General features: G+C 44.5%; 1 protein-coding gene across 9 annotated transcripts in view; it reads left to right on the top strand.

Annotated features, from left to right (window-relative positions):
* Positions 1-445: 445 nt before the first annotated feature.
* SGSM3 (small G protein signaling modulator 3) overlaps positions 446-27843 on the top strand; it is a 35088-nt gene continuing 7690 nt past the window's right edge. For 8 of the 9 annotated variants that reach the window (XM_032644754.1, XM_032644761.1, XM_032644753.1 and 5 more), the window contains exons 1-4: positions 446-581; positions 25595-25713; positions 26234-26319; positions 26765-26831. In XM_032644754.1, coding sequence (XP_032500645.1) covers positions 25707-25713; positions 26234-26319; positions 26765-26831 — 160 coding nt within the window. In that variant the 5' untranslated portion in view covers positions 446-581; positions 25595-25706. Of the gene's footprint in view, positions 582-13171; positions 13193-25594; positions 25714-26233; positions 26320-26764; positions 26832-27843 lie in introns of those variants that run through there. The other variant, XM_032644756.1, reaches the window with a different exon arrangement.

Below are 27843 nucleotides of genomic sequence, written 5' to 3'. Positions count from 1 at the left end.
GTAGGACCTCAACCAATTTGTTACTAGTTGCGGCTCCTTCCAAGGCTTGTGAATTGTGTAAGAGTGGATCAGGCTGGTCTAGGACTGGTTTGTACACCCGTAAAGAAGGCACTTAAATGTTTAGAAAATGAATATCAGGTAAGCCGCTCCTTCCCAGAGTCCTGCCGCGTCTATCCCCCATCCTGACCACTGGTCCACCCCATATTCCCCTAACTCCTAGGGCTGCAGCGCAGACGGGAGGCCAGGTGGGCATCGCTAGGCCAAAATTGGGCTTCGAAGGTCGCCTCTCCACCTCCACCCCCAGTACCCCCCACCCCCACGCCGGAGGACGCGGCCTAGTCTCCGAAAGGAGGCTGGTGTGCGGGGTCCAGAAGTGTGCAGACCCCACCGCAGCTCCCAGCCAACCGACCCGAAAGACTACAGCCCCCAGCATGCCCCGCGGCCGCCCGCTCGGCCCGGCGCGCGTGCGCGGTGGCGCTGCCGAGCGCCGACAGGGGCCGAGCCTGGAGCCTGACAAGCGTTGGCACAGTGGTGGCGGAGGCCCGCGGCTGCGGGGCAGCTGGACGTACTCCGCGGGGCGGGTGAGTACGGAGCGAGAGGTTGGCCGAGACTCGCTGGGTCTGCGGGGCCCGGCGCCCACCCATGCCCCTCCGGTGGGGACACTAGGGGCTGTGGACCGACCGACTGACCCACGGACTGACGGGCCGAGGGGCAAGGCGGCGCCGTCGCCGGCCGGCCCTCGCTCGTGCGGCGCGCGGGGCTGGGGTCCCGGCTAGGCCCGGGCTCTCGAGGTCGGGCGCGAGGCCTGAGGGGCGCGGGCGGTGATCGGGGCGGGGGTTGGCCTCCCGGGGAGGGACCCCCCAGCCGGCCCAGCGGGAATGGGGGGCTCCCGGCGCCTGAGCTGTAGTGCCTTGGGGGCTCGAGCCCGATAACGGCCCCCTCCTGCGGCTGGGAGCAATTTACAGAAGCCGCACCTCAGGCCGGCGACCTTTTTTGTATTTTGGGTTTTTTTGATAAAACGGCTGCTTCGAATACGTTTGCAGCAGCAGAGTCCTCTTCAGGTGTGACTTGTAACTTTACCTTAAAGATTCAAGTCTGGGGTCAGAACACAGGCTCAGATTCTGGCCAGACTGAACACACTGTAATATGGGGTTTTAACGCTGGAGAAATTGAGGCATGTACTATCCAGGACTCAGCCAGTGTGGTTAGGATTGGCATTTTGAAAATTATTCTCATACATGGTTTAATGATAGATCCAAGATGCTTTTTATATGGGGCGGAGGGGAGAGGTGATGTAAAGTCTCTTTTCGGTGACGAATGACTGTATCGTATTTTCCAGTCTTGTGCTGCATGTGCGATTTGTGGGGGGTTGGTGGCCCTTTTTTGCTTGCTCTTTGGTGGGATATTTAGAGGTGTCTGGAATATTCTTTACCTTTCTTTCTTTTTCTTTCTTGGTAAATTCAAGTTCCTAATCAGACTCTGTTTCATAAAAAGTGAATTTTCAACTTCGACATATATTTCCTCCTCATCTCTTTTCCGTATCTTCCAGTTCTCTCTGAACTCTAAACGATGGAGTTATATCTTCTTTGTTTTACATATTTATTTCTGTTCTCCATAATTAGCTGGTAATTGATTCTAAAAGTCAACATCTTTCCTGTCTTTTAATAATCCCAGGTGCCTGTAGCCTTTTCATCACTAATTGTTACATTAGCCTGGGCTTTAGCTCTCTTCTATCCCTTTTTAAGCATGGGTGCGTGTAATCTGGGAGAGAGGGCCGGGGTGAGGTGTTTCTCTTGACCAGATATAGGTAACAGGTGAACACGACCCATGGCATCAACTTTAGAAGGCTGTGAACAAAAATTGTTAAATATTAATCTTGTGAATTTGGGAACTTGTCAGGTTGACAGAAGAGTCGGTGAGGTACCTCACAGAAATGAACCTGACGTCAGGGTAAAATATTGAGAAAGGACCTCAGGAATCATCTCTTTTATCATACCGCCATCTTTCAGTTTCCAGAGTGGATGCTGGGGACACCTTGTTGGCTTAGAAACTTAAACAAGGTTCTGTGTGTTTGTGTTTTTGGTTTCTCTCTTCCTAGTTCTCAATGAACGCTTTGGCAGGAGCTCAAAATCTGGTACATTTGATAATTTAACATCAGTTTCATCTGCTTATTCTCCAGATTGTCTCTCTTCCTCAGCTGGTGACATCAGTAATTTTCCACAGCAGCCATTCATGAGCTCATGCAGACTGTCACAAGGAAGGGGAATAGCACAGAGGGTGGCACATACAGGAGAAATAAGGATCTTGTTTCTTTGCCGTCACATATTACACAAGGAGTGAGACAGGAAATCTGGACTGAAGCACAAACTATGCGGGAGGGGTTAGCACACCAGAGTCCAGACTTCCACATACGGTAATAATCATTGGTACCACTTACTGAATCTCTTCTCTTTGCCAAGTGCTGTAATCGTCACAGTGAAGTGCAGGTTTATCATTGTCATTTTATATGTGTGTAAGTTGAAGTACAGAGGTTAAGTGATTTGTCCACAGACATAGTGACAGGGCCAGAATGCAAATTCAGGTCTCTGATTGTGACATCCCCGCTCTTCCTACTGCACCGTACTGCCCTACCAACATGAATGTTCAAGTCTCTCTTGTTCTCAAAGAAAAAACAAAAAACCCCACCTTTCCTGTGGCCACCTTTCTTCTTCAAACTACTGTCACTTCCCATCTGTTTCCTTTCTAGATTTGTCCTTAAAAAGCAAACTCTATGCCCTTCTCTTCCGTTTACTCCTTATTTCATTGCAGTCTGGCCCCCACCCCTCGACTCTATTGAAATTTTTCTCATGAACTCCACTCAGCCATTGATTGAATACCTACCTTAGGTACCATCTTCTAGACTTACAAAGAGGCTGAGATATAGTTCTTGCCCTGAGGGAGTTTAGGAGCTAATGAGGGAGAAAAAGAATTTCATACATGTCACTGTATGTTAACTCCTGACCGAGCAGTCTTTGCTCTTGGGAGTGGGGGAGGAAGACTTCACTGAGAAGGTGATAGTGGACTGCCAACAGAGAGAAACCCTAAGTTGTTCCAGACAGTGGTGTCAGGACTGCATGCTTAGGTGTGGACTTTTAGAAGTTGTTAGAAGTTGTATCTCGCCAGTGAGAGATGGTACGGTTGAAATAGACAGTGTAGGCTTTAGAGTCTGCCAGACCTGGGACCTGAGCCTTAATTTCTTCTTCATAATACCTGCCTACAGTGTCAGCTCTGTGAAAGTAGGGCCTTTGTCTTTTTCACCACCCCACTCCTCTCTCCTAGAACACTGGTCAGTAGATGTTTGTGGAGTGAATACCTCACAGGATGTTGTTCAGCTCGCGGGAGGTGCTAGACTCCCAGCAGCACCATGTGACTGAAGTAACGACGCTGACGTTCAGTGTGGTTTATGAACTGATTTTGAAGACACCATTGTTTGAAATAGTATACGTATATAATCACCTCCGCTTTTTGAACATTTAGGCTTGTTAATTTATGCTCACAATTCATAAACGAGGAGAGAGACGTTCACCTCTTTTCTGTAGGCACAGTTAACTGCTGTGTTTTCACTTCCAATATTATGCCTCTTTTTCAGTTATAAACACATCTCTGCTTTTTTTAAGTGTTTGTGATGTAGGTTTTGTATGTATTTTTTTTCTCTGCTAATGTTCTGGATTGTTTGGGGAAGTTAATTTCTTTGGAATCATTAAATACCTTTATCAGTAAGAGTAACGTGAGAAATGAGATTGAAAGCACCAGTCCAGTAATCAGAAGGCTTATTCTTGGGAAGGGCCTGATTTCCAATTAGGACTAATAGATTTTTTTTTTTTCCTTAACAAAACCATACAACTATTCCTGGTCTTCCTAGATACCTAGTTAGCCTTCTAGCTAACATTCTAAATACATGAAACAACAGATCATTTCCCTCTTCTTGTGTTTGAGTTTCATTTGTAAATATCATTAATTTGTGTGACTTGAGGTTATAGGATTAAAGTCCAAGTACCACTTTTTTGTTTTGTTTTTGCTTTTGAAGTCAGTGGGATATAGTAATTAGCAGCTACAGTAAAGTTCAAATTCTGGCTCTACCACTTCAAACTCTGAAAACTTAACACAGTAATATTGCTTCCCAATGCCTCATTTTGCTTATCTGTAAAATTGGGATAATTACTACTACTGTCACCACTCAATAATAGCTCTTATTTATTGGGTGTTTACTATAGACTCGGCACAGTTCTAAGAATTTTACTTCTATTAGCTCAATCTTCACAACTACCCTTTATAGTAGTATTATGCCCACTTAGGGTGAGGAACAGTGACAAGATGGTCACCTGAGGGTTGTAATAAAGGTGTTTAATAATGTGATGGGTAGTTGTACTAAATGACCTGTAAAGTTCTCCTCAATTATGATTCTCTGATTGAAATCTCAGTCTCCAGACTCTGAGCCCTAGAGATTGTTCTAGAACAGGCTGTTCCTGCCTTTCCCTGTATGGCCAGCCTGGTTTCCTGTTGTCTCTGTCCCACACCCCTGCTTCACCCAGCCCCTTACATTCTTTTTTTTTTTAACAGTTTTTTTTTAATTATTTATTTTTGGTCATGCTGGGTCTTCATTGCTGCACACGGGCTTTCTCTAGTTGTAGAGAGTGGGGGCTACTCTTCATTGCAGTGTGCGGGCTTCTCATTGCGGTGGCTTCTCTTGTTGCGGAGCACGGGCTCTAGGTGCACGGGCTTCAGTAGTTGTGGCACACGGGCTCTAGAGCACAGGCTCAGTAGTTGCAGTGCATGGGCTTAGTTGCTCCGCGGCATGTGGGATCTTCCCGGACCAGGGATTGAACCTGTGTCCCCTGCATTGGCAGGCGGATTCTTACCCACTGCACCACCAGGGAAGTCCTGCCCCTTACGTTCTTCACATCACCTTCTCATTGAGCCTTCCCTGAACACCTAATTTAAAATTGCAACTTCCTGGGACTTCCCTGGCCGTCCAGTGGTTAAGACTCTGCATTTCCGGGGCTTCCCTGGTGGCGCAGTGGTTGGGAGTCCGCCTGCCGATGCAGGGGACGCGGGTTCGTGCCCCGGTCTGGGAAGATCCCACATGCCGCGGAGCGGCTGGGACCGTGAGCCATGGCCGCTGAGCCTGCGCGACCGGAAAAAAAAAAAAAAAAAAAAAAAAGACTCTGCATTTCCAATGCAGGGAGCATGGGTTCGATCCCTGGTCAGGGAACTAAGATCCCTCATGCTGCGCAGCCAAAAAAAAAAAAAAAGTTATTGTCTAACCCTAAGGTTTATAACAGCAGGAGGACAACCTCCTCTGACATCTTTCCTGAAATTTCTGGTGATAATGATGCTGGTCTGAGTGTAATGCAGTTTGCCTGTTACCATGTTGTTCCCAAGTTTTTGATTCAGTTTGAGGTTGGGATAGTGGAAATAGCAGACTTAGCTTCTGGTCTGGCTGTGTCACCTACTCTCTTTACGGCTTTAAATGAGTCTTTTGACGTCTTTAGCCTCAGTTTCTTTCTTTTGAAAAAAGTAAGAGGGGGATGAACTCAAAAGATCCTTCTAACTCCATCATTCGTGACTGATATAAGAGCCTTTGCCCTGCGCCCAGCACTGAAGAAGCTAATGATCTCTAAACATAGGTGCAGGTCTGTTAGAGAAATTCATTTGCTCTTGTACTATGGGAATTCTCTCCTAATTTATATTTAATTTGGAATTTTCACAAAAATTTATGTTTCTTAATACAGTTGCTTGTATCATGTTTTAACTCTGCCTGGCTCCCACTGGGCTCCATTCCCAAGTCAAGGTACATTGTTCTTACACATGCACAAGTGGCTTCTGTGTCTTCCCAGAGCACTGTGCTGGAGAATTGACAACTCAGTTGTACTAGTCAGTGTGGTAGAGAGGGACCACTTAGGAGTCACTTCTGACTCACTGACTGATACGGACAAGCTGCTTAACTTCTCTGAGCCCTGGTTTTCTCAAGTGTAAAATGGGGAGTGCTTAGTAAGTATGGTAAATGCTCAGTAAACACTTTTCCTTCTTTCATTGTATCTCCCTTCTAATACCTCCATCTAACCACTGCCACAAAGTACATAGGATTGGATTACCATACTCTAGGGTTATTAGGTAGGTGTTTTCATATCTGCAAATGAAAAATTCCCAGTAATTATATAGATGGTATGGCCAAATGAGTGACTTAAAGGTAGTTTTTGACCTCTATGGTTTAATTATATGAGGAATAGGGACTTTGTTAACTATATTTATGATCTGTTCCTTTTAAGTGCCCGAAGCTCCTATGTTAATATAAAGCTTTAAATATAAATATTTCACTGCCCTTTTTTGCCAGTCAGCCCTCAAGGAGCTTTATTTTCCTCAAAAACTCTTGTCTGCATTTTTCAGAGCTACCTGAATGTCGAATTGAGGTTAGGTACCCATTGTTTGTTTCACTTTTACTTCTAAGGAGGGTGTTGCTCCCCAGCCCTGGTGGTGGGAATGACAGAAGGTCCATGCAGTACATTGCTTCTGCTTTCCTTATCACAGTCCAGGTGCTTCCAGGCTGTAAATCTTAGGGGAGTGATCCTGGGAGGTACTCAGGGAAGTGATCAGATTACCTTGGGTGATTATTTTACAGGAAGACCTAGAGTGGATGGGCCTGGTGCAGAAGCCTGCACAGGAGAGCCTCATTTACCTGGTGCTGCGGTGCAGGAGAGGGAGAGCCATATCTGGGCTTGTGGAGTTCTGGCGGGGAGAGTCCTGTTTCCCTCATCTGTGCTTCCAGTCTGTGCTCTACCTTGCACAGTCATGCCTAAATCTTGCCTGAAGGAACACTATCTCTGGTCACAAAGAAAATATTGACTCAGGGACGGGGAAACACCCCCAGCTGTAAGCCTGTGGGAGCGGGAGTGGAGGGAGTGGAGCGCCAAGTGGAGTTGATTCCTGGGTCGTTTTGCTCTTTAGCTGATGCCTGTTTGGAAGGAGGCAGTTTGAGAAATTTGGATGCCTTTTTCACTGGGGAGATTAAGAATAAAGTGAATAATAAACATGTTTTCAACAAGAATGATTGGGGTGACTGGAGGGGGGAGCCAGTTCTAGAAGATTAGTGCCACTAGCTGCTTTATCGTGGTGTTTGGTGGGGCTAAAGTTTTGAGACTTTCTTTCCATACTGTGGTAATTGCTTCATATAGCAGCATGCTCTAAGAGAAAGTGGTGGGTTCTAAGGTCTGAAAGAAGGGTGCTGCGGCTGGAGCATCGAGCGAGTGTCCACGGCTGAGAGATGAGGCTGGAACGGTCAGCAGGGACTACTAGCTCATGCAATCTTAAAAGTCAAGTTAACAAATTTGGACTTTTTTCCAAAAGTCGGAGGGAAGAAAAGGGGCTTTAAAGAGGAGAAGGAAATAATCATTTGCATTTAAAAAGGATTTCTGTGCTGGGTAGAGAGTAGAATCTGCAGAATCAGAAATTCTGAGGGGTGGACCCCAGCTGTCTGGGTTTTAAGAGCTGTCTGTTTTTGTGTATTTCTAATTTATTTACTTATTTTTGGCTGCGTTGGGTCTTTGTTGCTGTGCGCGGGCTTTCTCTAGTTGCGGTGAGAGGGGGCTACTCTTCGTTGCCGTGCACGGGCTTCTCATTACAGTGGCTTCTCTTGTTGCGGAGCATGGGCTCTAGGCACGGGGGCTCAGTAGTTGTGGCTCGTGGGCTCTAGAGCGCAGGCTCAGTAGTTGTGGCGCACGGGCTTAGTTGCTCCGCGGCCTGTGGGATCTTCCCAGACCAGGGCTCGAACCCAGTCCCTTGCATTGGCAGGCAGATTCTTAACCACTGCGCCACCCTGTCTGGGTTTTAAAGAAGCCCTCCAGGTGATTCTGATACACTCTGCAGTTTGAGGACCACTGATGGAGTTCATTTAAGAGAGAGGGAACAATATTGTAAAGTCAGGGAACTAAACTCCATGGTATTGCTGAAGTGTAGCTTGTATTTTTTAAAAGTAGTTATTTTATATGCCTAAATAAATAAGATAAGCTAATAAAACGTACATTACATAATCAGTCTAAATCACTTACCTTGGAATGTCAATAAAATGGACATAAGCCCTATATCCCACATTATGTGAGAAGGCCAACACCCTCCCCCAGGTTTTTCAAATTTAACTTCTTTAATTCTCATAACAACGTGTAAGGTAGGAATTATTATCCCTATTTTCAGACCTTTCTTTGATTTTCCCCTCAAACCACAGTCAAGGCTATTATGAGTCCAGCAGACTTTCTTGAAGGTATGGATGCCAAAGGGGTATTACCTTGCAACAGCACACTAACTTAAATTGGGGTTTGGATTGTTCTTTGCTTAAGAGGCATTTGGTCCACCCCTAAGGCCTCCCCACTCCCAGGCACGCAGCATGTCACTGTCTCATGGGTGGCTCTGTCCTGAAGGATGCAGCTCCTTACCCATCTCTGGACTGCTGTTCCCTTCCCCTCTGTAGTCCTGGCCACCCCTACCTCCAAATTTCCATTAATTTCCTTTGCTAGACAATCGATAGATCTCTCCTTTTCTAATCCATGGCTTCAAGGTTTACCTTCCACCTTTAAGGAGCTTATCAGAATATTTTCCCAAAGATAAACCTCCTCTCTGGGAAGCATTCTGGAGCCAACTTTATTTTTTTTTAATAAATTTATTTATTTATTGGGTCTTCGTTGCTGCACGCGGGCTTTCTTGAGTTGCGGCGAGCGGAGGCTACTCTTCGTTGTGGTGTGCGGGCTTCTCATTGCAGTGGCTTCTCTTGTTGCCTAGAGCACGGGCTCTAGGCACACGGGCTTCAGTAGTTGTGGCACGCGGGCTTAGTTGCTCCGCGGCGTGTGGGCTCTTCCTGGACGCAGGCAGATTCCTTTCCTCCCTCCCTCCCTCCCTCCCTCCCTCCCTCCCTCCCTCCCAACCTCCCTCATTGGGTCTTTGGTGCTGTGCGTGGGCTTTCTCTAGTTGCCGCAAGCGGGGGCTACTCTTTGTTGAGGTGCGTGGGCTTCTCAATGTGGTGGCTTCTCTTGTAGCGGAGCACGGGCTCTAGGTGCTCGGGCTCAGTAGTTGTGCCTCTCTGGCTCTAGAGCACAGGCTCAGTAGTTGTGGCACATTGGCTTAGCTGATCTGCGGCATGTGGGATCTTCCTGGACCAGGGATTGAACCCGTGTCCCCTGCATTGGCAAGTGGATTCTCAAGCACTTCGCCACCAGGGAAGTCCTTGCAAGCGGATTCTTAATCACTGTGCCATCAGGGAAGTCCCAAGAGCCAACTATTAAAATAGTAATTTTCCACTGTCCTATTATTATAATATTATAAAATCTTAGGTTCATTTTAGGGATCACTAGGTTAATTACCTTGCTTCAAGTGACGTATTAAACTCAAATAGCAATAATTTGTTACTAATCTATTCTTTGATTTCTGTTTACAAAGCTGACACTATAAAGTAGAAAAGGCACATTTTTTAAAAATCCAAATCCTCTCCCAAACTAGACAAATATACACTTCATTTAAAAAAATCTTCAAAGAGCAAGTTCCTCACAGCACTGTTTTTATTGCAAAAATTGCTGTTAGGTGCTTAAATGTTGTATCTACAGATGACTACATTAGTAAATTATAGGACATATGGTTATAAATACTGCATAATTACTGGGGAAATGCTGATAATTTGATGTGCAGTAGAGAAAAATATTTTAAAATCTGAAATATAAGAACTGTGTATGTGTGTAGAGAAAAACCAAAAGAGAGCATAGGAAAGAAGAAAGTGTGATTTATTGAGATGGCAGACTTGTGGCAGAATTTTAAAAAATTTTGATTTCTGTTAATGTCATCGTGTTAGTATAATTACAAAACTCAGAGGAGAGTCCCGCACTTCCTTCCCATGATAAACCCAGTGACTGTATATGCTGCAGAGATTTTCTTCTGACCTATAGCTTACATATATCCTGCTACCACTTAAGTCTGTCATCTGTGTTCTCAGTAGAAAAGAGCGGACCTGTGTAAAGTGCCCAGAAGTGCTCGGAAGAAGCTCCCCTGAGCCTCGGGCTCTGACAGCCAGTGTCCTACCTGACCCCAGCTCGGGTGTGACTGGGGACCAAGTAAGCGCCCAATCTGTGGAGAAAACTCGGGACAGGGAGGCATATCTGTACAAGTAGATTCGGAAATAGCATTTTTTCCCCCTTAGAGTCTGTCTTGCAAATTGATGTACTTTTCTGGTCTCCTGGTTTATAAGCATCTTTTTCCTTTAAACTGCTTTTAGTGACTTTTGCTTTGGGCAGAGTATTTCATTTCAGTGTACTGGAAAGAAACTGCAACTCCATGTGAAGTCATACACCTGGGGATCTTGTTTAGCCTTAAACAAAACAAAACAAAAAATTGGTGTGGAAACCTGGTTTCAGCAGCTTAGGGAGTTCCTGACTTCACAGTTGCTGTTAAGATGTCAGATTCATGCTGAGCAGTGTTAGAAAAGTGTTAGTTACAAATGAGAGAGAACGTGATCCTTTTCACAGTTATATATATAAGCTATCTCTAATAGTTTGCACCTTTTTTTTCACTTTTGCTTTCTTTGGTTTCGTATAAATCCCTGTGGAGATGGATATTTGAGGTGATAAGTAGTAGCCCTGTGAGAGGAAGAGGAAGGCAGGATACAGAGAAACTGCATAGTTGTTTTAAGTTCAGGCTTCATTTGTGGACCTCAGAAAACTCAAGGACACATTCTTTTTTTTTTTTTTTTTTTTTTTTTTTTTTTTTTTGCGGTACGCAGGCCTCTCACTGCCGCGGCCTCTCCCGTCACGAAGCACAGGCTCCGGATGTGCAGGCCCAGCAGCCATGGCTCACGGGCCCAGCAGCTCCGTGGCATGTGGGGTCTTCCCAGACCGGGGCACGAACCCGTGTCCTCTGCATCGGCAGGTGGACTCTCAACCACTGCGCCACCAGGGAAGCCCCAAGGACACATTCTTATTCCCTCAGTGTTCTGTACTTAAACTGTAATTTTTAAAATTGAGATATAGTTCATGTACCATAAAAATCACCCTTTTAAAGTATACAATTCAGAGGTTTTCAGTATATTCACTGTTGTGCAACCATCACCACTAATTCCAGAATATTTTCATCACTCCCAAAAGAAACCACATACCCACTAGTAGTAATTCCCTATTTCCCCCTCCCTCCAGCCCCTGGCAACCACTAATCTACCTTCCTTCTCTATGGATTTGCCTATTCTGAGCATTTTATATAAATAGAATTATACATTGTGTGGTCTTTTGTGACTGGCTTCCTTCACTGAGCATAATGTTTTCAAGGTTCATCCATGTTGGTACATGTGTCAGTACTTCATTCCTTTTTATGGATGAATAATATTCCATTGTATGGATATACACATTTTGTTTATCCATTCATCACTTGATGGACATTTGGATTGTTTCCACTTTTGGTTTTTTTGTTTTGTTTCCACTTTTGGACTATTATAAATAATGCTGTTGTGAACATTCATGTACAGTTTTTGATGTGATATAATTATCTTTAAACACAATACCTCTGTACTTTTTCAAAAAAGAGAACATTTAAAATCAAAACTAGTGAGCCCCATACTCCTACCACAAAATCAGCCATATTCCTTTTTATATTACCTTCAACATGTATATATTATATATTTTTTAAATGGCTGAAATCACATACTATCTTCATGCTGATGACTACTTTTCTTCTCTTCCCTCTTCAACTCACTTCAACTGGACTTCCACCCTCACCATTAAAAATTAAAGCTCTCTCATAAATCGTAGCAATGTTTTCTTTCTTTCTTTCTTTTTTTTTTTTTTTGCGGTACGCGGGCCTCTCACTGTTGTGGCCTCTCCCGTTGCGGAGCACAGGCTCCGGAGGCACAGGCTCAGCGGCCATGGCTCACGGGCCCAGCCGCTCCGCGGCATGTGGGATCTTCCCAGACCGGGGCACGAACCCATGTCCCCTGCATCGGCAGGCGGACTCTCAACTACTGTGCCACCAGGGAAGCCCCGTAGCAATATTTTCTTAGGTCAGTCTCCCAAGGCAATAGAAATTTAAAAATGGGACCTAATCAAACTTACAAGCTTTCGCACAGCAAAGGAAGCCATAAACAAAACGAAAAGACAACCTATGGAATGGGAGAAAATATTTGCAAATGATGTGACCGACAAAGGCTTAATTTCAATAATACACAAACAGCTCACACAACTCGATAACAAAAAAACAACCCAATCAAAAAATGTACAGAAGACCTAAATAGACATTTCTCCAAGGAAGACATGTAGATGGCCAATAGGCACATGAAAAGATGCTCAACATCACTAATTATCAGAGAAGTGCAAATCAAAACTACAATGAGGGGACTTCCCTGGTGGCACAGTGGTTAGGAATCCACCTGCCAATGCAGGGGACACGGGTTCAAGCCCTGGTCTGGGAAGATCCCACATGCTGCAGAGCAACTAAGCCCGTGTGCCACAACTACTGAGCCTGCGCTCTAGAGCCTGTGACCCACAACTACTGAGCCCGTGTGCCACGACTACTGAAGCCCACGTGCCACAACTGCTGAAGCCCGTGTGCCTAGAGCCCGTGCTCCGCAACAAGAGAAGCCACCACAGTGAGAAGCCTGGACACCACAATGAAGAGTAGCCCCTGCTCACCACGACTAGAGAAAGCCTGCGTGCAGCAACGAAGACCCAACACAGCCAAAAAAAAAAGGAAAAAAAAACTACAATGAGGTATCACCTCACACCAGTCAGAATGGCCATCATTAAAAAGGCTACAAATAGTAAATGCTGGAGAAGGTGTGGAGAAAATGGAGCCCTCCTACACTGTTGGTGGGAATGTAAATTGGTGCAGCCACTCTGGAAAACAGTATGGAGATTCTTTAAAAAACTAAAAGAGTTACCATATGATCTGGCATCCCACTCCTGGGCATACATCTGGGGAAAACTCTAATTTGAAAAGATACATGCACCCCAGTGTTCACAGCAGCACTATTTACAAAAGCCAAGACATGGAAGCAACTAAATGCTCATTGAAAAATGAATGGATAAAGAAGATGTGGTATATATATATAATGAGATACCACTCGGCCATGAAAAAGAATGAAATAATGCCATTTGCAGCAAGATGAACGGACCTAGAGATTATCATACTAAGTGAAGTAAGTAAAACAGAAAAAGACAAATATATGGTATCACTTATATGTGGAATCTAAAATATTATACCAATGAACTTATTTATAAAACAAACAGACTCACAGATATAGAAAACAAATTTATGGTTACCAAAGGGGAAGCGGGGGAGCGGGATAAATTAGGAGTTTGGGATTAGCAGATACAAACTACTATATATAAAATAGATAAACAACAAGGTCCTTCTGTATAGCACAGGGAACTATATTCCATATCTTATAATAACGTATAATGGAAACAAATATGAAAAGGAAGATGTATATATATATGTATAACTGAATCACTTTACTGTACACCAGAAACTAACACAACATTGAAAATCAACTATACTTCTATTTTAATTAATTAATTAAAACCAAAAGTTCAAGAAAAATAACACAATTAAAGCTCTTGTCAGTGTCACCACCAACCTCCAGCTTGCCAAACCAATGACCAGTTCTCTGTCCTCCATAGCACCTGTCTGACCTTTAAGTAGCACCTGACACTGATGATCACCTCCTCCTCGTAGAAACACTTTCTTTTGGTTTCCACAGTGCCACACACTGCTAGTGTTCCTTCTACTTCATTGGTCACTCCTCAAACTATTTTTTGTATATTTTTCTGCCTAACCTCTAAATGTTGGAATGTTCCAGGATCTGGTCCTCGGCCCCCTATTCTGCATTCTCTCCTTAGCCACGACATCTAGTCCTGGTGTTTCTCAAATTCATGTCTCCCGTTCTGACTACTGCGAACTCTGTACTCATATATACAATTGCTCAGTTGACCTCTCCACTTAGAGGTCTAATAGACATCCCCACTGAACATGGCCAAAGCAGATTGCTTGCTAACCATGAAACCTGCTCTCCCCCAGTCTCCCTTCATCTTGGTTAATGGGATCTGCACAGTTGCTCAGATCAAAAGCCTAGGAGACATCATTGATTCTTCCCATTATCTACCTCTATATCTCCAAATTATATCCAGAATCTAGTTACTTGTCATCAACTCAACTGATTTGGTCCAAGATACCATCTGTCACCTGGACAGCTGTAATAGTTTCCACTCTAAACCCCTCTGTAGTTCATTCTTCACAAAGTAGCCAATGCGATTTCTTTAAAAACCTAAGTCAGACCGTGTCATGCCCATGCTCAAAGCTCTTCAATGGCTTCCCATTAAAATGAAGTCCAGAGTCTTTGCTATGAGCAGTAGGCCCTACATAATCCAGGTCGTCCTGCCTTTCCAGTGATATCTGCTACTTTCCCCCTCATTGCTCCATCTCAGACACACTTGTCTTTTATTTCTCCAGTATAATAAATCTTTTGTTCCTTAAGGTCCTTGCACAAGCCGTTTCCTCTGTTTGAGCTTCTAAGTCTTTGTGGAGCTGACTCCTTATCGTTCTGGTGTCAGCTGAAATGTCATCTCCTCAGAGAGGCCTTTCCTGACCACCTATCAAAAATAGTCCTGCCCCTACCTGCCTCTGAAATTATTCTTTCATTTATTTGTTTATTGTCTGTTTTCTGTCACTAATATTAATAGCTGGCTTTATTAAGCACATACTATGTGCTATGTATTGTGATAAATATTTACATTTTCTCATTTGTCATCATTTTACAGATGAGGAAACTGCAGGTTCATAAAAGCGAGAACTTTGTCTTGTTTTACTGCTATATCCCTTGCATGTGGAACAGTGTCTGGGGCATAGTAGTTGCTCAAAAAATATTTGTTGGTTGGATAGATGAACAAAAGACTCCTAGATTTATATCTCTAGTTTTTACATCTCCTTGAAGATGTAAACTTGTGTATCCAGTCACCTGCTTAACAGCTCCACTTGGATTTCTAAGAAACATTTAAATTATCCTACAACTCTTCATTCCCTCTTCCCCCAAACCTGTTTCTTTCCCACTCACCAGCATATTAGTAAATGTCATCATCGTAAACCCAGGAATTCAGACCAGAAACCTAGGCCTCACTTTGGGATGCTCCCTTTCTTCACTCCCCACATCCAACCCAGAAGCAAGGCCTATTGGTTCTGCCTCTGGTTATATCTTGAATCCATTTACTTCTCCCCACATCCACTGTCACCACTTTAGTCTCACTCCCCGTCATCTTTCCTGGAGCTTGTACTTCCAAACTGGTCTCACTGCATCCACTCTTGTCTCTCCACAAGCCATTTGCCAAACGGCAGCCAAAGTGATTTTTTTAAAAACGTGTTAGTTCACGCCACCGCCATGTTTAGGATCCTTTTGTAGCTTCCCATTGTCCTTAAAATCTAAATCCTTCACTGTGACCTACAGTCCCTTGACAATCTGGGTGCTTCTACCTCTCCGGTTTCCTCTTACCGTTGTCCCCCTTGTCCATTGTGTTTCAGTTACTGGGCTTTCTCTTCTTCCAAGGCCTTTCCCCACCTGAGAGCCTGTGGACTTGCCTTTCTTTCTGCCCATGACTCTACCCCATCTTTGCAAGGCTGGCTTCTTGTCCTTGCGGTTTCGATTCAAGTAGTGCTAGTGCGTCAGTGATTCCTTCCCTGGATTCTTTTTGTTTTGGTTTGGTTTTTGGTATTTGGGGGCGGGGGGTGCAGTAGAAAAAAATAGTAGCTTTATTGCTTTCCCAGGCAAACCTTCCCTGGATTCTGTATCACATCACCCTTTTGTTTTATTCAGATCACTTGCCATACTCTGAAATTCTTATTTATTTATCCATCTATTTGTTTTCTGTTTGATTTTCCCCCTCTAGATTGTAAATCATTGTTGCCCTAGCACATGATATGTTTTGGGGAAATATTTGGGGAGTAAATGACAGATATACACATTTCTGAGTGCACATGCTACATACATTTTCCCTTAATATTATATCATAAATAGTATCCATATTTCTTTAGTCCCTATAATTGGACTTCTTTTTTTAAAATAAATTTATTTATTTTACTTATTTATTTTTGGCTGCATTGGGTCTTTGTTGCTGCACGCTGGCTTTCTCTAGTTGTGGCGAGCGGGGACTCCTCTTCGTTGCAGTGCGCGCGCTTCTCATTGCAGTGGCTTCTCTTGTGGAGCACAGGCTCTAGGTGCGTGGGCTTCAGCAATTGTGGCTCACGGGCTCTAGAGCGCAGGCTCAGTAGTTGTGGTGCACAGGCTTAGTTGCTCCGCGGCATGTGGGATCTTCCCGGACCAGGGCTTGAACCCGTGTCCCCTGCATTGGCAGGCGGATTCTTAACCACTGCACCACCAGGGAAGCCCGTACCACAGTTCTTTATCCATTTACCAGTTAAAGGACATTTGAGTTGTTTTCAGTTTTCAGATTTTGGCAGTCACAGATAAAGTTGCCACAAACGTTTACATACAGGTTTTTGTGTAAACAAAAGTTTCATTTTCCTTAGATAAATATACCTAGGAGTGGATTTGTTGGGTTGTATGGTAAGTACATGTCTAACTTTATAAGAAACTGCCAAACCCTCTTCCAAATTTGTGGTACCATTTTGCATTTCTATCAGCAGTGTATGAGAGTTCTAGTTGCTCTGAATCCTCGTCAGCACTTAATATTTTCAGGTGGTTTGTTTTTTAATTTAAGTCATTTAATATGTGTATGGTAATATCTCATTGTGGTTTTAATTTGCATTCCTTAATAACTAATGACATTAAGTATCTTTCTGTATGCTTGTCATCTGTATATCTTCTTTGTTAATGTTTCTGTTCAAATCTTTTGCCCATTTTATTTTTTTTAATATTAATTTTTGGATGTGTTGGGTCTTAGTTGCGGCATGTGGGCTCTTCGTTGTGACGCACAGGCTTCTATCAAGTTGCGGTGCACGGGCTTCTCTCTGTGGCACGCAGGCTCCAGAGCACATGGGCTCTGTAGTTGTGGCCCCTGCGGTATGTGGGATCTTTGTTCCCCTACCAGGGATCGAACCCATGTCCCGTGCATTGGAAGGTGGATTCTTAACCACTGGACCACCAGGGAAGTTCCGCCCATTTTATTTTTTTAATTGGATTGTTTGTTTCCAGCTCACTGAGTTTAGAGAATTCCTTATATTCTGGATACGTGTTCTTTATTAAATGTGTGATTTGAACATATTTTCTACCACCAGTGGCTTCTGATAAAGTCTAATTTAATCAAGTTTTTTTCTTTTATAGATCATACTTTTAGTGCAATATCTAAGAAATCTTTGCCTAACCAAGGTCACAAACATTTTTTCCTATGTTTTCTTCTAGAAGTTTTGTAGTGATTCTTCTAGGACCATTTGTTGAAAAGACTATCCTTTCTCCATTGAATTGCATTTATATGTTTGTTGAAAATTAATTATTTACTTTCCTAGGGCTGCCATAATAAATTATCACAAAGTGGGTGACTTAGAACAACAGTAATATTGTCTCACAGTTTTGGAGGCCAGAAATCTGAAATCAAGGTGTCGGCAAGGCCATGCTCACTCTGAAACCGGTAGGGGAGGATCCTTCCTTGCTTCTTCCAGCTTCTAGTAGCCCCAGGCGTTCCTTGGCTTATTACACTATAATTCCAGTCTGTGCTTCACATGGTGTTCTCCCTGTCTCTTCATATTTTCTCTCTCTATATATCTGTGTCCAAATTTCCCCTTTTTATAAGGACACGAGTCATAATGGATTAGGGCTTACCTTAATGAGGTCGTCTTAAGTTGGTTAAATCAGCAAAGACCCATTCTCCAAATAAGGTCACATTCTGAGGTACTGAGGGTTGGGACTTCAACATATCTTTTCTGGGGGACACAATTCATAACGTTAATTGACCATATGTATGGGTCTACTTCTGGCTTACCTATTCTGTTCCATTGATCTATATGTCTTTCCTTTTGCCAGTGTCACCTGTACTACATGTAGCTTTATAGTAAGTATTGAAATCAGGTAGTGTGAATTCTCCAACTTTCTGCTTTCAAAATTATTTTGAGTATTTTGATTCCTTTGCCTATCCATTTAAACTTTAGAATCAGCTTGTCAGTCTCTGCAAGATATCCTACTGGGATTTTGTTTTGTTTTGTTTTGAGTATAGCTGCTTTACACTGCTGTGTCCATTCCTGCTGTACAGCATAGTGAATCAGCCATACGTGTACATATATCCCCTCTTTTTTGGATTTCTTTCCCATTTAGGTCACCACAGAGCACTAAGTAGAGTTCCCTGTGCTATACAGTAGGTTCTCATTAGTTATCTATTTTATATATAGTAGTGCATATATGTCAGCCCCAATCTCCCAATTCATCCCATGCTCCCCTTTCCCCTTTGGTATCAATACATTTGTTGTCTATGTCTGTGTCTCTATTTCTGCTTTGCAAATAAGATCATCTATACCATTTTTCTAGATTCCACATATATGCGTTAATATTATCATATTTGTTTTTCTCTTTCTGACTTAACTTCTCCCTGTATGACTCCTACTGGGATTTTGATTGGAATTATGTTGAATCCTTTCCTTGTTCCCAATCTTAGGGGGAAAGCATTCGGTCATTTATCATTAAGTATGATGTTAACTGTAGGATTTTTGTAGATGCCTTTTATTAGGTTAAGGAAGCTTCCTCTATTTCTAGATCTCTGAGAGTTTTTATCATGAATGGATGTTGACTTTTGCCAAATGCTTCTTTTGCATCTATTGAGATAATCATATAGTTTTTCTTCTTCAGTCTGTTGATATACTGAATTACATTGATTGACTTTTTAAATATTGAACAAGTCTTGCATTCCCAAGATAAATCCCACTTGGTCATGATGTTATTGTTTTTATGTATTGTAGAACTTATTGGCAAAAGTTGTTCATAATATTCTCTTATTATCCATTTAATGCCTCCAGGATCTGTAGTAATGTATCCTCTTCCATTCCTGATAATATTGGTAATCTGTGTCTTCTCGTTTTTCCTGTTCAGTCTGATCAGAGGTTTGATTTTATTGATCTCTAAAGGAACAGATTTTGGTTTCATTGATTTTTCTCTCTTTTTTTTTGTTTTCCATTTTATTGATTTCTGTTATCTTTATTGTTTATTGCTTTTTTTTCTTCTGCATACTTTGGACTAAATTTACCAATAAATTCAACAACTTGGATAGTGGACAGATTCCTTGAAAGTACACAAACTATCAAAGCTCACTCAGGAGGCTTCCCTGGTGGCGCAGTGGTTCAGAATCTGCCTGCCAATGCAGGGGACATGGGTTCGAGCCCCAGTCCGGGAAGATCCCATATGCTGCGGAGCTACTAAGCCCGTGCGCCACAACTACTGAGTCTACGCTCTAGAGCCCGCGAGCCACAACTACTGAAGCCCGTGCACCTAGAGCCCGTGCTCTGCAACAAGAGAAGCTACCACAGTGAGAAGCCTGCCCACCTCAACGAAGAGTAGCCCCCGCTCCTTGCAACTAGAGAAAGCCTGCGTGCAGCAACAAAGACCCAATGCAGCCAAAAATAAATAAATTTATTTTAAAGAAAAAGCTCACTCAGGAGGAATAAAGATAATCTGAATAGCCTTATCTCTATGAAAGAAATTGTAGTTGAAAATCTTTCCATGAAGGAAACTCCAGGCACAGGAGACTTCATTGGTGATTTCCTTTCAACATTTAAGGAAGAAATAATACCAGTTTCTACACAAACTTCCTGAAAATGGAAGAGGGGGGACTACTTCCCAAATCATTCTATAAAGCAGATATCATCCTGATACCAAACCTGAAAAAGGTGTTATTAGGAAAGAAAACTACAACCAAACATCCTTCATGAACATAGATGCAAAAATTCTTTACAGAGTTTGGGCAAATTGCATTCCACAATTTCTGAAAAGGAAAATACATGACAATGACTCGGTAGGGTGAGCTTCAGGTAGTATTCCTTGTGTTGCTTGCAGGTGCTCTCTTCCCTACCTTGGGTAGCTTCCTCACACACATGCTCTGACCAGTATTCACATGAAGGTTTGGGGGTGCTCTCTGCAGATTTCTGGAGCTCTCTGTGCAAGTCTCTGCTCTGCAACTTCAGGCTGCTTCGGCCACCTCTAGCTCCTAACTCAGCTCCTCTGCCCTCCTGGGTGCCCAGTCCTGGCTGCAGACTCTCTCCAGGCGGTAGCAGGCTGTCACAGGGCTCAGCTCAATTGTTTTCTCTGTCTCAGGCTTCACTGTCCTGTGCTGCCTGTCATCCAATGTTTGAAAATCATCGTTTCATGTATCTTTCTGGCTTTTTAGTTGTTCAGGTTGGGAAAGTAAATCCAGTCCTTGTAACTCCATCTTGGCCAAAAGCGGAAGTCCATAACTGGAATGTGAAATGACTGAATCACATTTTATTGTGTCAGTATACCCAGATTTGATTAATTCCCCTAATGTTTGACATGTAAATTGTCCTCATGTTTTTGTTGTGTAGGTGATGCTGAAGTAGACCTTTTCATGTACATACCTTTCTGCGTCTATTGAATTATTTCCTTAAGATAAGTTTCCAGGAGAATAGTTACTGGATCAAAAGGCATTTTAAAAACTTACATGCTTCAAGATGACAGTCTTTTAATCTGCCTCCAGTATATTTCTTGTTTTTCAAAAGTTTCTGCCTCTCAGTACCCCTGTGACAACAGTAGGGCCGCCAGTGACGTGGCTGCTTTAACCAGCTCCCAGATGGCTGCTTTCAGGAAGGTTTCCATAGTGACCGGATGCTGGAAAAACCTGCCTGCCCAGATTGGCAATATCACTTCTGGCTCCTGTTGGGAACTTGGGGACTAGCGGGTAGTTGGTAAGAGAAATGGCATATACGTATTATTGCAGAGACTCATTAAAATATATCCAGATCTGACCGTTTCTCACTGTCCCCATGGTAGCAAAGCCAACATTATTCCTACTGCGTCACCCCCTCCTGCCCTGCAGCCTTCTCTGTACAGCAGCCAGAGAGAGCTTTGAAATCCTAAATCAGATTCAGGTTTGCCTCTGCTCAGAGCCCTCCTGTAAGGAGAATAAGTTCCAGTTCTGTACTGCACTGCAAGGCCTTCCTGAGCCGGCTGCGCCCCGCGCTGTGCTTCCTCCTCCTCCCCAGCCCCTCTCCCCCGCAGCAGCTGCACCTGCCACATCTGTTCCTGCCTTGTCTTCACCCTGCTGCTCCTGCTACCTGGATCTTCCTTCCCTCAGGAGCCGTAGGACTTGGTCTCCCACTTCCTTTTGTTTGGGTCTTTGCTTGGATGTCACCTTATCCTCAGAGCTTTTCCTGACCACGTTAGCGACATGGCTCCTCTCTTCTGACTCTCCTGTACCTTTATCCTGCTTTATTTTCCTCAGACTACTGTGGTTAGCACCATCTAACACAGCTGTGTTTATGTTTGTTGTCTGATTCTCTGCTGTGATGTAATGGCTGGGACTTTGGTTTTTCACTGTTGCGTCTCAACCCTTAGAACTATGTGTGGTTCATGGCGGTGCTCAGTAACTGTTGAGTGAATGAATGAGGTGGGCAAGCCAAGGCTGGGAAAGGGAGCTGCGGACTGAGAACTGTCTTCCCAGCCCCCTCAGTCCTCCACAGCCAGAGACAGCTCCTTTCTTCCACTTATAGACAACGCCTGCTTCCTCCACACTTTCTCTGCCCTTCTGGAAGAAACAGCTAAATCACTACCTCTGAGGCGTCAGTGATGAGGAGTCTTTCTGACGATCCCAGCTGGCATGTGTTATATTGAACCATACGAAGTTGTCGTTTTTACAGGTTGTAATGGCTGGATATCAGCAGTATCACATGGCCTTGAGTAACCTCAGTGTAGAGGGCCCAGATATTCACAGTAACTTTCTGGAAATTATGAGGACTCCTGCTAATTGCCTGATGCTTCCTGAGCACTTGCTGTGTGTCAGTGTGCTGGGGCTCTTTGCGTTCTCACTTCATCCTCGTAACCACTGTGAGACGTAGGTACCGTTGCTCCAGTCTGTGGAGAAGAAAACTGAGACTCAAAGAGGTGACGTGAACGTGCCCAAGGTTATAAGAAGCGGGGAGCCGCAGAGCCGGGATTTGAGTCCACATCTGTCCGACTGGAGAGGTCTTCACTTTAACCGCAGCGCCGTCCGGCCTCTGCACAAAGGTGGCAGAGGATGAGCTCGGAAGCCTTGCCCTCCTAACGCTGGTGCCACAGCAGCGTGCCTGCCCAGGGCTCCAGGCTGGCGGTGGCCTGGCTGAGCACGGGGTTATTTCCTGGCACTGTCAAGCTGGTGGCTGAGTGACATCATCTCCCCAGGTGGGGGTGGGGGGAGCATGGTGGGGCAGGGGGCACAGTTATCAGGGTCCGTTTGGGAGACTGTACGTGCATCTCTTCTAGGCTTGTTTTCTCATGTGTGAGGACCAGAGATAGTCTGCTTCAGAATATGCTGTGAGGACTGAATGATGACATGATTTTAAGAACTTCTAGCTCAGTCGCTTTAATGTTAAAATACTTGCTCCATCCAGCACAGAATTTTGATTCAAATCAGGCCCCGCATACCTGTTATACTGAAGGAAGACGTTACGTTTTCCTCACGCAGAACAGACAGACAAGTCTAGGATGGCTGGCCCATTAGGGAAGCGGGTTCTGCCATCTGTTTCTCAGCAAGCCTTATCTAGAAGCAAGAGGGCTCCCTCCCAGCTGGGCATCAAAGCCTCCACGATGGGCATTTAGCCCAAATGTGGCCCGGTCAGGGTGTGTCTGGGGGCAGGAGTAGAGGTTGGTGACCCAGCTGAGCTGCCCTTGGGACAAGCTGTTTGGCCCCAGATTTGCAAGTGTGTCTTTAAAGAGAACTGGGATTTTTTTCACGTGCCCATTTTTCAACATTCGCTGGAGGAAAGGGTCCATAGGGTAATGTTTTCTCACAGTGCCCTCGAAGTGGTTCTTTGATTTTCCTTTTTTGTTTCTTTCTCACTCACCTGACCCTTCTCATTTACCCCGAATTCCCAACAGCAGACAGCACGCAGGAGACGAGGCCAACAGCTGTCACCTCTGAGGTCCCGTCACTTGAAAAATGGCAAAAGGAGGTCTAGGCCTAGGTGAATATACCAAAACCTAGAAGGCAACTTGCCCTAAAATATTTCACCCACATCTCCATTGTTACCTTCCATTTATGTTACCTTCCTTTCATTTCACGGTTAGAAGTAAAAGGCTTCATATTCAGAAAAAGGCTGAGAAAGCCACCCCTCAAACTGCATTTCTGTTGAAGCTCGAGTGGGTGATAATAGGCTCTTGCCTGTTCTAATAGGAGCAGGCTAGAAATAGGAACTCAGAGGGAGCCCAAGTGCTGACGCATCAGTTGATGGCTTATTTAATTTTTTTAAATTGAGATATAATTCACATGCTACAAAGTTCGCTATTTTTAAAGTGTATAATTCAGTGGTTTGAGTATTTCATACTGTTGTGTAACTATCACCACTCTCCAATTCCAGAACACGTTTCATCTCTGCAAATAGAAACCCTGTACCCATTAGCAGTCACTGTGCCTTCCCTTCTCCTCCAGCCCTTGGCAGTCACTAATCTACTTTCTGTGTCTAGGGGTTTGCCTCTTCTGGACATTTCATTTAAATAGAGTCATACAATATTCATCCTCTTGTGACTGGCATCTTTAACTGAGCATAATATTCTTAAGGTTCACCTGTGTTATTAGTACTTCATTCCATTTTAAAGCTGAATAATATTCCATTGTATGGATGTTCTATGCATTTCCTATATCCCTTCATCAGTTCTTGGACATATGGGTTGTTTCTGCTTTTTTGGTTATGATGAGTAATTCTGCTGTGAACATCCAAGTACAAGTTTCTGTGTGGACTCTTGCTTTCATTTCTTGTGGGTAAATAACTAGGAGCAGAATTCCTGGGTCATGTGGTAACTCTGTGTTTCACCTTTTGAGGAGCTGTCAGTACTTTCCACAGCAGCCCACCATTTTACATTCCCACTAGTAGAGTATGAGGCTTCCAATTTCACCACATCCTCACCAACACTAACTGTTGTCTTTTTTTTTCTGATGTTGAAGATAAGTTTTAATGGCAGGTGCCTGCTGCTGTAGGACAAACAGGAGCTATGTGCCTAAGTGTATTCATCCCATATGGCCAAACACTGCTTTTAAGACTTTTGTCTCCAGGGACTTCCCTGGTGGCACAGTTGTTAAGACGCTGCCTACCAATGCAGGGGACACGGGTTCGAGCCCTGGTCCAGGAAGATTCCACATGTCATGGAGCAACTAAGCCTGTGCGCCACAACTACTGAGCCTGCGCTCTAGAGCCCGCGAGCCACAACTACTGAGCCCATGTGCCATGAAGCCCGCGTGCCTAGAGCCCGTGCTCTGCAACAAAAGAAGCCACTGCAACGAGAAGCCTGTGCATTGCAACAAAGAAAGAGTAGCCCCCGCTCACCACAACTAGAGAAAAGCCCACGGGCAGCAACGAAGACACAATGCAGCCAAAAATAAATAAAATATTAAAAAAAAAAAAGACTTTTGTCTCCAGTATGCCATCCTCGTGGGTGTGAAGTGGAATCTCATTGTGGTTTTGCTGTGTGTTTCCCTGATGACTAATGATGTCGGGCATCTTTTTACCTGCTCATTGGCCATTTACGTCTCTTCTTTGGAGAAATGTCTATTTAAATCTTATGCCCATTTTTATTTATTTATTGTTAATATTTATTTATTTATTTTGGCTGCTCTGGATCTTAGTTGTGGCACGTGAGATCTTTTAGCTGTGGCATGAGGACTTCTTAGTTGTGGCATGTGGGGTCTAGTTCCCTGACCAGGGATCGAACCCGGGCCCCCTGCATTGGGAGTGTGGGGTCTTAACCACTGGACCACCAGGGAAGTCCCCTTATGCCCATTTTTAAATTGGGCTGTTTGCCTTTTTAATTGTTGAGTCATTTTTTAAGAGGACAAAAAAGTAGGGAGGCAGGGGTTAAACAGTGACGTGAGAAACTTAGATGGCAATTTCCTAGTTTCCCAGCTGTGAGGTGCTGGAAGGTGTGGTCGAGCAGACTGGTGGATGAAGTGGAAACGTCAGTGTCGGGTGAGTGGAGGTACGGACTCAGAAGTGTTGTAGCTAAGGGATTCCTCAAAAATTCTGGCTCAGGAACCTATTCATGGAAGTTTTGGTGGTGGCTGGTTTTTGTTTTCTTTTTTATGAAACATTTGCCTGAGTACAGAGCATCAGGAAGTCTGTCTGTGTGATCCTCTCCTTCTCTAGTAGTATGGGAACTGAGCAGACCCTCCTCTTGGCTCACAGAGCTGTTGGAGAACAATAGTTTTGTAGCTTCTTCAAGGTGTATGCTCTTGGATGAAATGTTCAGAATAGGAGGCTTTTTCTTTCAAGTGTGACTTTTCCTTCCCTGTCAAACAGTGGCCAGGATTTACCTCCCCACCACCTCTGGGCCAGCAAATCAGAGTCGGGTAGAAAGGACTCCCAGGAGAGGGGCTGCGTTAAATGACTTTCCTCTTTGCACTCCTACCAGGGCAGATGTTTCTGGAACAGATGAAGCTTGAGGAGCCTTCCAGCTGTAAGATACTAGGATAGGAAACTCCCGAGTCTGGATCTACAGAAGACTTGCCTGTCCTCTCCACACGATGTCAGGTGGGAGGCAGGGGCCTGGCTTGGACATGGGGCGACAGGCTCTCCAGGGGGAAGGGGGTCTTATCCAGGAGGAAACCCCAGTGGGAGGGAAGCAGGCTTGTTTTCCACGGACCTTCGAGGGTCACGTGGACCGCCCAGGTAATGGAGGAAGGAGGAAGTCTTCTGATGGGCATCTGGGAGAGCTACTGCAACTCTCTTCTCAGTTTTCCTGTATCCCTGTCCTCTCCTTCCAGCCTGAAAATCCTCACTCACAGGTGGAGGGAGAGGCAAGGAGATGAAGTCAGGTTATGTCTTGTAACACACTGCTGGCTTCCTTTTCCTTCCTCCAGAAAGTTGCACTTTGCTAGGTTTCTCCCCTCCCCCATCCATCCCACTCTAGATGGTCCAGTCCTTTAATGCTGGCACTCTGGGGGGTGGGACGGTGGGGAGAGAAAGGGAGAGGGGGTGTCTCAACTTGAATTTTCCCCCTGAATGCTCTGCATTTTCTTCATTTCCTATTCCTGGTCCTCTTTGGTTTTAGGAAGCCACATACCTTCTGCCAGTGGCCCCTTCTCAGCCCTGACTCCTAGCATGTGGCCTCAGGAGATCCTGGCCAAGTACACACAGGTACAGCAGTCAGCCAGTGGGCGCCAGTGGCTCTGCTCCCACGCTGGGGCACCCAAGGGGACCCACCGCCCGCTGCAGGCATCCTGGGAGGGGGGCCACTCCCCCGTATTCACACAGGGTCAGAAGCCCCCATCAGAGACAGTATCTTAGCTCCACGTTCCCTGTGAATCGGACATTAGGTTGGGGAACAAGAATGGCACTCTGCTCTCCGTATTATGGGGACACAGAAATACATAAAACGTGTTTCTTGCCTTGATTTTATCTTTGACCTCTGAGGAAAACAAGGAAAACTCTGGAAGAATTCAAGAGGGTCGTGGCCCCCAGAGCTGAGTGATGACCACAGAAGCTTCAGGGAATGGTGGCCTTTGGTCTGAGTCAGGGAGGCTAGGAGGCATGGCAGCAGCGCACGCAGCCCCAGGCTGACTCTTCCTACTCCTGTGTCTAGAAGGAAGAGGCAATGGTGCAACCAGAGTTCTGCTATGATGAGTTCGGCTTCCGCGTGGACAAGGAAGGTGAGATAGCCCCTCGGGTGTAATCTCTCCACTGTCCTTGGGGAGGGCAAGCTCCAGTGACTGATTACACTGCTGTGGCCTCGGGCTCTAGATGTTCCAGAATCAGGGACAGAACCACATCCGACAGTGATGCTGTTATAAGTATCTGGAATCCTTTGGGGTTTTTTTTTTTGCCACGTTGCACAGCTTGCGGGATCTTAGTTCTCCAACCAGGAATTGAACCCACACCCTTGGCAGTGAAAGCACTGACTCCTAACCACTGGACCACTAGGGAATTCCCTGGGTTTTTTTTTTTTTTAAGATTAACTTTATTGATCTTCATATGATAATAAAAGCAATAATGTGTTCATTGTAGAGAATTTTAAAAGTACATCAAGATATAAAGATTAAAACAAATTAACCCATTATCCTACAACCTGAAGATAACTGCTGACATTTCTATGTATTTTTTTCCTGGCTTTGTGTGTATCCGTATGTAACTTTTCATAACTAAGATATCATATATATGTTTTTATATTGCTCTTATATCTCAACATTATTCCATGAGCATTTTTTCTGTCAGTTAAGACCTCTTTAAAGCATGTTTTTCAGTGGCTGTGTACTATCCTTATAATTATAATGGATGTCATTTTTTTTGTTTTTTAAAAAATTTATTTTTGGCTGCATTGGGTCTTCGTTGCTGTACGAGGGCTTCTCATTGCGGTGGCTTCTCTTGTTGCAGAGCACGGGCTCTAGGCGCGCGGGCTTCAATAGTTGTGGCGCACGGGTTTAGTTACTCCCGCGGCATGTGGGATCTTCCTAGACCAGGGTTCGAACCCATGTCCCCTGCATTGGCAGGCGGATTCTTAATCACTGCGCCACCAGGGAAGTCACTGTCTTCATATTTTTATAACCATTCTTCTGTAAGTGGGCCCCTAGGCCATTTCCATTATTTTCTACTGTAAATACACCTGGTGTTGCCGAGTGGACTGCTGGAAAGCTGTCTGCCAGAACCCAGGGTAGCCTGTCACCA

This window comes from Phocoena sinus, chromosome 10 (genome assembly GCF_008692025.1).
Source record: "Phocoena sinus isolate mPhoSin1 chromosome 10, mPhoSin1.pri, whole genome shotgun sequence".
In the NCBI taxonomy this organism is placed as follows: Eukaryota; Metazoa; Chordata; class Mammalia; order Artiodactyla; family Phocoenidae; genus Phocoena; species Phocoena sinus.
Note: the sequence above shows the minus strand (reverse complement) of the source record. Positions and strands in the feature narration are given on the sequence as shown.